Genomic DNA, 12,540 nt, shown 5'->3' with positions numbered 1-12,540 from the left:
GAAGAGGAGCATCGGTACAAGGGTTAAAGAACACATCTCAGACATCAAAAACAGGCGCGCGTCGAAGTCAGCAGTGTCTGAACACACAATGGACAAACCAGGCCACTACATTCGTTTTGATAAACCTCAAATCCTCGCTCGGGAAGACAAGTATATACCGAGATTAATTCGCGAGGCTATTGAAATTAAAAAACATCCCAATTTCAATAGAGAAGATGGCTGGAATCTATCAAACACCTGGGACCCCGTTCTTAAAAATATAAAATCCCATGTCCGTAACCACACCGCAGGACCTCAAGACACCGTGAGCGCATTCTGCCGGCATCCAGAGCGGTACGCCAGAAAATTAAGAAATCGATGGCGGTAGATGATAAATAACAAGGACCAACTGACAGACATTCACACCTCGTCTGCCCGTGATCACGGTTGCTGCAAAGTAACCGAAACGTCGGGATTATGTAGTTTTTAAATAATAAAATCCGCGTAGTAAATCCGAATAATACTAGTTTCATTTAAATGAATACTCGCGAAAATCTTAGATCTCATTAAGATTAGGGCACTTGGCCGAAGAAAGAAATCCTTCATCTTCATAAAACATATTAGACTGCTTGTGAATTTATTTTGATTTTTTTTGGAAATAGAATTTGTTTCTACAGCTGGTCGCATAGAAAATGTCTGTATAACTTTTTTTTAAGTTTTTTCACTTTTCTCAACCGTTTATTCTGAGTTTAATTTAGTTCCTAAGTTATAGACGAGGAAATATATTTTGGAGTTTTTTTTTATTGTGTTAGTTATACTTAAGTTATCCCTAGACAGAAAAACAAAGTAAAAAAATAGTCTTGTATATATTTTTCTGTCTATTTTTCATTTTGCCGTAATGTTACAGTATATATTCCCGCGATTTTGATAATAATGCGAGAATTGCTGAAATTATTGATCAACATTTATAAAAATAGCGTCGAAAATAATTTGATTAAACTTTATGGAAGATATGTATTGATAATAAATTGTTTGAATGCTTTACATATTTTAAACCATATCCCAGTTTCTAACTTATATTTTATGTCGCCCAGTATAATTCATACTTCTTAATGCAGGAGTAGGAACGATACAAAATAATGTTTGCAGGTTCATGCGACAAAGAAGTTTTATATTTAGGTGTAGTTACTTGTTGTTTTACCTTTTCTGGGTTGCCCGCTTTTTGCGTACATTCAACAGCTATGTGGGATACTTGAAATTGGTTATAATTAATCAAAAAAAAAGTGATAATAATAGCTTTAATTAGGGAAAAGTAAAAAACATTGTCAGTAAAAAAAATAACGTCAAACTTGTCTCGACATTACATGGTTCGTTGAATGGGTATCGTAGTTTTTTAGGTGTTTTTGGTTTTCTTTTTTAATACGGTTCACATTACATTTTAATTTATTGAAATTGAATTATTACAAATAATAATTCAAATAATCATTTATTTATATTCTCAATATAATCATTTATATCTAATGTTGCACTGTTTGTTTCAGGTCAGAAATAACATTTTTAGTGAACAAAATTATAATACATTTTAATTGCTAATTAACGTCTAGATGTTGGTTATCAATTTACAAAAAGTTAGATCCATATTTATTTTATTTTGCATAAAATAATAGTAATAATAAAATATGTACCATATTAAAAAAAATATTTTTTTTCATCGTATTGAAATGCATCCCAAAGAGGTTAGAATATTTTTCATTCTATTAAATGACTTAGTGACAATAAAACAATCGGTTATGCTAATGGCGCAATGAAAACTATTTTGCCATTTATAACCTAAGGCTTCTTAATTATTATGCACATATTTCGTACATGTCTTTTAAAAAATAATGTCTCTAATTTAACATATTTATCAGTAATAGCATATTTAGAAGACACCAATGAATAACTACGTACTGTTGAAAAAAATTAATACAAGTGCAAATAGATAAAAGACAAATATTAAAATGATGCTTAATACTGATATGCTATGTATTTGTTTTTTCACTATGGTATTAAACATCCTGTGTTGAGGTTGTAGCTGACATTTCCAGCAAGAAATCAACAGTTTACTGAAGCCGCCAGTGGTCTAAATTTGAATTCTTAGTTCTCATAATTGTCATGGGCACCAAATCATTCTGCTGTATTTGTGAAGAGGGCACCACTTAAAACACAAAGTTTTTAACAACCTGCTTGAGTAAAGTAGGAATGAAATCATAGATGGCGCTTTAATAAACTAATCAAACCAGTACACTTAACTTCGTTCGATTCGTTGTAATTTTAAAATAGTATCATGCTCTATTTCAAGCCCATTTTTGAAATGTGTAAAATGTCGACACGAAATGACATTAATTATAAGATTTTTATTGTAGTATTTTAGTCTTGCAATTTAATATAACATATATGGTTAACCATATATTTTATATAATATTGTGAGGCGACTTTCTTAATCTACCATCGGTCTTATTCAAGATGGCGGACTCGTTATTTTTAATGTATTTCTACAATATCAAAAGAAAGAAATAAAAGGTTCTTGCTAAAGAATACTTTTAGAATGTGTCCAGTGAACACTAAAAAGCCAAAAATAAATTGAAATTAAAACATGTTTATAAATTCAAAAACTTTGATAATAGAGAAAAATATTTTTACTTAATTAGTAAAAATATTTACCATCAATCACGAGGTGCGAGCTGTTATACGACACGAAGCACAAGACGGGGTACGAGGCGTGAGTGTCAATGTAGTATTAAACCTCTTCCATAAACTTTTTATGTCATTTAATGAGATCTTAGACATTTGCGAGTATTCAATTAAATTAAAATTTTCGGATAACTACGCGTTACTTTATTATTTAACAAAAAAACTACATACTCCCGACGTTCACGGACAGTCAAGATCTGAATCTCGTTTATGGACGAGGTGTAAATCTCGTTTATGTATGTAGGTTTTTTTTATATAATAAAATAACGCGTAGTAATCCGAAAATATTAGTTTCATTCTAATGTAATTACATGATGTATTCCATATAAAAACCTGTTGCAAGATTTAATTGTTAATAAAAACAAGAACATTAAGTAAAATGGATGCGATTGATTTCAACTATTATAATTATGAAAATGAATTAATACGTGCACTTAAATCTGAGTGTGAGTACAAGCTCGGTATACGAAAAACAAAAAAATACTTTTTGATATTCAAGAGCATTCACATTCTGGTATATTTTTTAAAAGCACTTTCCTTTTTATTAATCGAGTAGAAATTGCATTTTACTAAAAAAGTTTTTTACATATTGTGACTCAATTACTTCGCTTCTAATTTGTCCACACGTTTGTGTAATATTTAAATAAGGGAATAATTATAGAGAGATAACAATAACATTACCTGTAAGCCTGAGCACAGGATTTATGTACTGATAAAAGAATGAGTCGTCATCTTAAGTCTTAAAGAATTTAACATTTAATTTAATGAACTTATCTCCCTACTTTTCTCTTACAATATTTTGAAAGGACCTAGAATTATTATGTTTGTAGTGAATTATTTTTATTTTATTTATTTCGATGTAACACCTGTCACATTCGTGGAAGTTTAAAATTTAAAGCGATTCAATGTAACTTACAAAGAATAGGGGTGTTACTGTTTAAGTTGAGTATAAAGAGAAGTTTTCTTTTGTATCATAAGTACAACAACTTTAAAGTATTTGAAATGAAAGCAAAGAATAAAAATTTTTCTATTATTTCCAACAATGGGGATAAATTGTTTCTTGGGTTGCATCGGAATATTAAATAACTAAAATCTACGTCGCAGCAAGACACGAGTAATAAAGGAACATAAAATGTGCATTGAAACATAAATCACGGCACCGTACGAAAATTCTGTTTTTTAAGACTATTTTTGCATACCTTACAAGTATCTAAAAATTTAATAAGGATATATTTTATGTATTTGTGGAATAGTGAGATGACAAATACCCGACGGCGGCATTATATGGATAATATCTGATCGGAACTTTTCCTATGATAAAAACTTTACATCCCATAAAATAAACTCACGGATTGTAAAGGTATTTCTGCATATTATAAAATAAATTTTTTCTACGTATTTATATATAAAGAATTCCGGACAATTCCGACTTTGTGAAAATTTGTTTGTACTTTTGTTTTTTTAATTACAAAAGGCGTCCCTCTTTGATGTTTGCTTTTGATTCATCTCTGATATGTTTGCTTTTATTGCATACCTAATTTTATGCAGGACGAAATGCGAATTTCACATTACAACGATAGGAAATATGAGATTCTTTTGTATGTAAAAAATGGCATGAATAAAAATATTCTTTTTTTGTTAACAGAATTTATTTCACTTTTATATTACAAAACAAACGTCCTTTATAAAATGCATTACGATATTCTAAAAACTGTTAACTAATTTCTTTTAACAATACATAAATTTTTGAAATTACACAAACAAAGAAAACGTTTTAACAACTAGATAACATTGCTGACACATAATATTTTAACAGCCTAGTTTCCTATACATAGATGCCAAGTTAGAGTACTTTATTGGTTAGTAATTTAGTTATTTTAAAAAGATTCTGCAACATTCAAAAACAATTTTTAATATATTTGAAATATGATTACAATATATATCTATTCTCATAAAATACTAGTATTAAATTTTATTGCTTATTATCTGGTGGATTAAAAAATTCCCAATGATGGTGATGAATAGTACGGCTATCGCTGAGTCCGAACATTATTAAACCAGCTATTAACACGAGGAATATAACCATGGCGACTTGCATATCATGTTTATTTTGAGTTCCGCTTATGTAAGACGTAAATGTGTTCACAATATTTCTAAACGTTCTGCTTATTGAATTCTGACATACCCGTAAGAATTGGACACCAGCTTCAGTTATCGTTGGTTCTTGAGTTCGGGCTGGAGGTGGCATTCTTCTGGGCGACGGTCGAGGTTTTACGTCATCGGAACTTGATTCGCTGTGCAAAACGGGTGGTTTTCTTTTAGCTCGACGTGTTGGTGGCTGTGGTGAAGGAAGTTGTGGTTCATGAAAGTCACTGTAATGCCTCTCCCGCAGTATTGGTTGTTGATGAGGTAATGATGACGTAATCGTTAGATCCTGCAGATAGGAATATAATAAAGGCGTCAAATCAGGAGGCGGAGGTCGTTGTGGGGGGACAGTTATTTCCTCAATATATTCACTACTTCTGGCAGTTGAGGATGGTAATGAGTCAATTTTAATCTCTTCTGAAATAATGTTTTCTTGTTTTTTATCAGGTAAAGGAGTATCTGTTTGCGTTTCCTCTTCCCTACTAATTGGCCTCTCAATATTTTGGGTGTCTACTATCTGAGTGTTAGGAACAATAGAAGTTGACATTTCGGTAAATTTCTTAACAATTTCATCGATTACAGATTGAGAGAACTCTATTCCAGTTATTGAAATATGACCAGACTTAGAGTCTAACTCGTTAACATTTAAAGTCATGCCTTCAATATCGGAAACAAGAATTTTTGATGCTTGCAGTTCTGAAACATTTAATCGACCAACGTCTAAATCTCGAACTTGAAGTCTTTGTGTTACTAAGTTATCTAACAAAATATCTTTGTTAGTTTCAGCAATTTTATCAAGAGTTTTCTCACTTTCAGGAATCTCAGGCTCAGTTCTAGGTTTTATAGTTGAAGTTAGAGTGTCTCTAGATTTTGGTAAAGGCGGAACATCTGGTACTTGGGCATCATCAATATCAATAGGCTGTACAGTCAATGATGCTTCTGTTAATATTACCTCTTTTTCGTCTATTCTCGTTGGGCTAGATACCCGTTTTTCCACTAATATAACAGTAGGGGATGTCTTACCGAGGCTTGATTTAGAAAATTCGCCTAATTTAGGATCCGACAACTTTAGAGACTTCTCTGACCGTGATGCTGGCCTAGAACTACGGCGATCCGCTTCTAATGTAATTGACTTGTCATGAATCTTTCCTAATATTGATTCTTCATCAATTATGTCTCTAAGGGAACTAGACATAGACAAATCAAGATTGTCATCTATTCCAAATTCGAAGTCAACATCATCTGGCAAAGGATCTGTTTGTGTCGAAACTTCAATTTCTACTACATCAAGATAATCTGATAAATTTAATGCTGATTTTTGGCTTTCTTCCTCTTGCGAGAGTTTTTTACGCTTTGGTCCTCTGGGAGGACGAGGAGGTGGAGGTAATGGTCTGTCTTTCATTTTACTGACGATTGCCCCCGATTTTAGGTCTTTGTGTGAATCTTCCATTTTCGATCTGTCTATTTCAACATATTGGGTCTGATCACCATTTATAGATTCTTTTGTGAAGCTGTCAAGGGTCATAAGACTCGTAGAGGATTTTTTTCTCGGCGGTCGATCTGGCATTCTGCTTTTCTGACTAGAGACTGTGTAATATTTTCTTTCAGAACTATTACTCTTACGGCGTCTTGCTGGTGGAGTTTTGCTTAATGACCGTCTAGCACCTTTACTTGGCGTAAAATTACCTTTGTCAACAGTTGCATAACCTGGACTTTCGCGCTGAATATCACTTTCAGATAAAGCGTTGTCAGCTGTTGAAATATGAGCATCGAGAATAAGCGATTCCGCACCATGTGATGTACGGTCATCATCACATACAGAAGTCGTCCTTGAACTTCTGGATCGATTTCTTCTCGGTGGTAATGGACTTTGTTCTGTTACATCACCTTGGGATAAATCAGCTTGTGGAACAATGTACTCGTGTTCTGTTCTGTAGACGATAATCTGAAATGTATTGGTTATACTTTAAGTACAGTAATTTTATACCATAAATATAAAATAAACATTAATTATATTATTGTTTTCATATTTATTTTACAACTTCTCTCTTGTGACGTAAAAATTTTAGGGTCAATCTGAATTTTGTTTTTAAAATAAACAATTTTCATTTTTTTAATATTTTATTGCCTCAAAATAAAATATCTCAAAGTTTTCATCAATTATGCTCACACCAACGTGAGTCACAGAATTGATTTAAAAAATATATTTGTTTGACGTAAATATAAAACAGGATCAAAACTTTTCAGGACTATGATCAAAATTTTTTATTAAAGAACAGAAAAGATATTGTGGTAAACTATTTAAGATTTATATATAATTTTTAAATTATATAATTTCTTATATAAATTTTGTTGACACTAAAATAAATATGAGCAGTGCCAAATCATATATTAGAATCAACAAAAAATAACGACAGTTGTCCCTACTTCATTCAGTATATAAGTATAAATTTCACTTTTAACTAGGTCAACAATCAGATGTGGAGGGCATCCAAAAATACAAATCAACGATTTGTCTTGAACTGTACATTGGACTTCTGCCAATATCTTGTTTGCAATGAGTTTAAGCCGTAATTATAAAATTTTATTTTATTCTTTTCACATAATGAATTCAAGTTATAAAAAACTAAAAGACATTGAGATACTAAGAAATATAACTTTTTTTTTATAAAAAGTGTTTTTTTTTTTATAAAAAGTTTACAAAAAGGTTTTGTTATAAAAAGTGAAATTATAATCGAGATGTTATTTAATTTTTCTGTATGAATAAAAAATTTGGCTTATACGTATAAAAATAATGATAATAATGATAATTTTTTAATTAAAAATTTACCTATCAAATTATAGTCGTACTTACATCATCGCATCCATCGTGTTTTGATTGCCATCTCTCTGCTGGGTACATGTTCACATCATTTAAAGAGGTATTTCTGATACCAGTTTTTAAAGATTTTTTCTTCCTTCGTGGTGGCATAGGTAAGGTTTGAGATTGGATTGGCATACTATCAGGATATTCGATAACATCATCATTGGCGTATTCATGGATAGAATGAAGATCAGTAGTAGGTCTTAGATCTAAATCTTGAATTGATTTACTAATATCGACATCGCTGTTAGCAGTGTGTGTATTAATTTGTTTATTCAATTGATCTTCCGATATACCTAAATCAACTTCGCTAAATTGCATGCTTGCATTTATACTGTCGTCTATATATTTAATTGATTCAGCATCCTTTTTCTTTCGTTTTGCTCTTGAAGGTCGTACTGGCGGGAATGTGTAATAACCATCATCTCTATCATTTATATCTTCAGTGGAATAATTGATAGGCTGGCCATCTAATGCCATGTCGTGGTCTTCTGGATCGTTGGCATATATATTTTTGTTATTAAATTGGTCTTCGTTGGACATATCAGCGAGCACGTTTTTGGGAATTTTAAATGCTTGTCGTATTTCGTCGCTTAAGTATTCTCTAACTTGTATATTTTCACGAGAAATACCTCTCGGTCGTACAAAAAATTCGTCATTGTTTAATTCGTTTATATGTGTGTTTTCTTGTAGTGGCGGTGATAAATCTGATTCGGAAACTTGTATTCTTAACTCATCATGACTATTTGTTTCATCTGCAAATTCTTGATCTACTTGATCTACTTTATCAAAGTCGTATGTGGTACAAAAGTTTTGTCTGCTTTCTATTTTGTAGTCATCGTTATATTCGCACTCCTTGTCTAAACTACCGTATTCTCGGGGTTCTTCGGGACTATCTGGGATATGACGTGACGGTTCTTGGTTATCCGTTGCCTTTTTTACTCTAGTAAAAGTAAATGTTGCTGGTGGGGTATCTTCTCTGTTAAGCGTCGGTGAAGATGAGGTTTTTGGAATATATTGTTTCTTTCTATTAAAAAGTCTTGGATATGTTTTAGCTTCAAACTCTACGGAGACATTTTGTAAATCGGATGAAGATTCAGACTTATTTATATCCACTTTTTTTCTACCAAGACTTGGGAAATTTATTTTAGGTCTCTCAGGCATTTTAAACTTAGGTAGATCAGGCATATTAAATTTGGGACGTTCCGGAAAACTGAATTTCTTTCGATCACCAAACGATAGTTTTTCAGAAAAATTAATCTTTTTAAATTTTGGTCTGTCAGGCAAACTAAACTTTCGTTTTTCTGGTAATGTTGATTTCGACCGATCAGCGTTAGAAGGCTTTGGTTTTTCTTGCAATTTCATTTTTGATCTTTCTGGAAAATGCATTTGTTTGTTTTTTATAGTATTTAATTTTGATTTTAATTTTCCAGCTTGACTTTTTATTTTTCCCGTGCCTTCTTTTATACGCTGCTGTATTTTCGACTCAATTCCTTCAGAATTTTTATTTCTACTACTTCTCTTTAAGGGTAAATTTTCCAGGGCCGAAGAATCTACTTGACTGGTACTTACTTCACATTCAGTTCTAGATGTCGTTGAGGGAGTATTAACAAAGAAGCGTTCTTCAATGCCTTTTTGTAATGCTTCAGCGTTTGAAATATTTTCATCTTTTTCGCAATTAATTTGTTCCTTATGCTCCATTGGCTCATCCTCGTCGGATGTATGATGAAGGTATTTTTTTTCCAGTGATGAGATACTTGATAATTCATCGTCGTCCGTTACCACCATGTTGGGTTTATTGTCGATACTTGGTGCCGTATAAATTATATTTGGGGGAGGTTTTTCTATAATTTCGTATTCGTGATCACTGAAAAAACAAAGTTAAATTGTAACACTTAACATCATAGTAAATTATCGTCGCAACATTGAGAAATAGATAAAATCCTTGTTTTCGCCGAGCCTTTGTACAAAATGAAAAATAAAATGATAAAAATCGCAAAAATAAAGACGCTTTGCATAATTTCAGTTTATATTTAAATACACTCACACATGTTTCAAAAGTTACAATTAGGCCAACGGCTAGCGCTCGTTTTAGCCACAGCGGTCTCCGGGCAAAATTATTTAATAGTTACAATTATTTGCAAGATATTATTTTAGACTATTTCCATTTTATTGAGTCACGGTAACATAACTTACCTAATATTTTGAATAATATTACTAGCTCGAGAAGTTGGTCTAGTGCCCACGGGATTTATTCTTTCCGGTAATAGGGAATCACATTGGAAAAACTGACATGCACAACGTACTTCTGGTGTATATAATTGAACACTGCCTTCTCTAGTAGGCCTTAAAGGTTTTTCTATAGGAGTCCCACCTTCAGAAGTCCACCGACGGAGCTTACTCATAACTAAGAGCTTATCAAAATGGGCCTTTCATTTAAGGCATACTAATGTATATTTTCAAGTACTAATATATGACTAGGAAAACTATGAGTTATTTAAAATAAGGCAAATAAACGAACTAATCAGCTATGTGAAAGCAACCGCGAGCACTGATCACTGATGACAATTTTAAAGAGCTTACCTAACGTGCAGGAAGACGTATGGTACAGATCTATATTTATCAGGCATATATTTAAGATACGCGTTCGCTTAGCATTTGTTACAAAACTATTATGTCATTGTTCCGTATTGTAGTAGATTAAAAAAAGTTTTAATATTTACCTGTTGGGTCTAGACCAGTCTGTATCCATGAAGTCTTGTTTACTATCAATAACACGAGGACTGGGACTTGGAGATGATTCTATAGGTATCGAAGAAGACGGTTCTATGGTGATGTCATCATCATTTATTTCTGTAATGGTAATATTTGGAGATTCATTGTTTTTTCTAATATCGTTTTCCGATTTGTACATTAGTTCTGTGTTTGACTCTGCTGGAACTATTTCTTCGTCTAACATTACAACTTCTTTACTAATACTACTTCTCTGGTGAAGTTTTTCCATCACATGTTCATTAGCGTCTAGTGAAGCATTGTCTTCAATAATTAAACTAGGATCCTGAGATGTATTCGACTTTTTATCTTGAAGACTGTCGTTTTCTTTATTTGAACTTGTTTTTAAATCATCGTTATCAATATCCGGAGGATCCTGTAATGATTTTACATTATCAAACTCTTTTGATTCTTCTATATCTTCGTATATGTGTTCTTTTTTTTTCAGAGGCGTTGGGATATCTATGCTCATATTTCTGCTCATTTCATCTGAGTCTCCCAATTTTATAGCACTAAATTTTTGTCTACGAATAGCGCTAGGAGAGTTTTTGAGTTGTCTTATTTCTTGAGGCTCTTCAGCTTTTTTTCTTTTTGTTTGGGGAGATTTTTCATGATCGTTTCTTTCTAACTTGTGTAACGTTTTGTCAGCTAAGTGTTTAAGTTTATTAACTAACGGGTGACAACATTTTGTTTTTTCACGTGTCTCAGTACTCCCAAAGTATTGTGGTTCTGGTGTCCTTCTTTTAAGAATACTTTTTGGTGAGACATTTTTTGGAATTTCCGTTGGTGGCGATATCAAATGTTGAGTATTTTGGTTTTCTAACTGTTTTGTAGCCAGTGCTTGGTTAACAACATCTTCGTCTGAGTCCAATGAAATTTCTTTTGAAAAATTTGGTATATGCACTCCTTCATCTTCACCTTCTTCACCATGTTTTCGGCTACTACCTGGTGATGAGTCAAGATTAAGAATTTTTTGGACTGTTTCATCAACTGGTGAATGAGTTCGAGATTTAGAAAATTCTCGAGACATGCTTCTTCTTGGAGAAGTAGATCTTATAATGTCTTCTGCAGTAATTTCTCCTTCTAAAGGTGCTTTCAAAAGGTGAGTCCAAGGATAGCCGCCTGCCTCACGAGCTTTTCTTAAATCCTCCCATTCATGTGTTATACTAGGCAATGGAGAATTTTTATTCTCATCTGCTGACAATTGAGATTCCATATGTTTTATTTATAACAATTTATTAAATATCTGAATACAAGTATACAATTTATAATCTATCAAAAAATTTCAGGTAACGTCCACAGTTCCATTATTTTGATATAACTCCTATTTTCACCTAGACTGTTTGATAAAATCCCCGCCAAACTAAAAACACAACATTTCGATCCAAGGCAAGTGACTGCTACTAGAACAAGATGTTTTTGCGTGGGCTAGTGTGAAAATAGGTGTGATTATGTTGTATATTACGATCACTGCGTTAAATATAATTTTCGTAAAATCTGGCGTTATTACCTTAAGTGCTCAAATTATCTTACGCACATCCTTGTTTTATTATTCCTTGTGATTTTATTTCACTGTATTCAGTTGTATATCTCTATAAATTCTTGTTATTTTTCGAATCGAACGATCTCTGATCGGTTCCAAATCACTTTTCAACTGGTCGGCTTCTCGTTGTCCGAGCAAATGTGCTAAATATAAGATCGAGCATGAATTTATTTTTAGTAACCATTTCACGTCATCGGCGAAGGCAAACATATAGAAATTAAATAAAAAAAATTCAGATGAAGATGTCTTTGCTTTATGTTTTTGATATTTATTATATTGTTTGAATTGTTTATACCAGTTGAGTGACCAGACGTAGATCGCCACTGTCAGGAAGATAATGAAGAAATGAGGAAAGGTTAGCTATGAAAAAAAAAAAAACTAAACATCATAATGAAAAAATAGACGAGTAATTTTTAAATTATTTTATGTCTTAATTAATATCAGCAAGACAAATTCTAAGTAGGAATGTTTACTTATTGGGTATTATTACAAGAAAATCTTCAAG

The 12,540-nt window shown here is 32.2% G+C and overlaps 1 protein-coding gene across 2 annotated transcripts; it reads right to left on the bottom strand.

The window, feature by feature from the left end:
* Positions 1-4,339: 4,339 nt before the first annotated feature.
* On the bottom strand, positions 4,340-12,149 carry LOC116777257 (uncharacterized). Of its 2 annotated transcripts, XM_061526552.1 has the most exons (4): positions 12,003-12,149; positions 10,444-11,686; positions 7,712-9,587; positions 4,340-6,802 (listed from the first exon to the last, which is right to left on the bottom strand). In XM_061526552.1, the coding sequence occupies exons 2-4, from the start codon at positions 11,520-11,522 to the stop codon at positions 4,685-4,687; spliced, it is 5,073 nt and encodes a 1,690-aa protein (XP_061382536.1). In that variant the 5' UTR covers positions 11,523-11,686; positions 12,003-12,149; the 3' UTR covers positions 4,340-4,684. The 2 variants fall into 2 exon arrangements, with proteins under 2 accessions (XP_061382536.1, XP_032526582.2); XM_032670691.2 differs by lacking the exon at positions 12,003-12,149 and having other exon boundaries at positions 10,444-11,946.
* Positions 12,150-12,540: the final 391 nt, after the last annotated feature.

The sequence above is a fragment of the Danaus plexippus genome, chromosome Z (assembly GCF_018135715.1).
Source record: "Danaus plexippus chromosome Z, MEX_DaPlex, whole genome shotgun sequence".
NCBI lineage: Eukaryota > Metazoa > Arthropoda > Insecta > Lepidoptera > Nymphalidae > Danaus > Danaus plexippus.
This window is presented reverse-complemented; position numbering and strand designations above follow the sequence as displayed.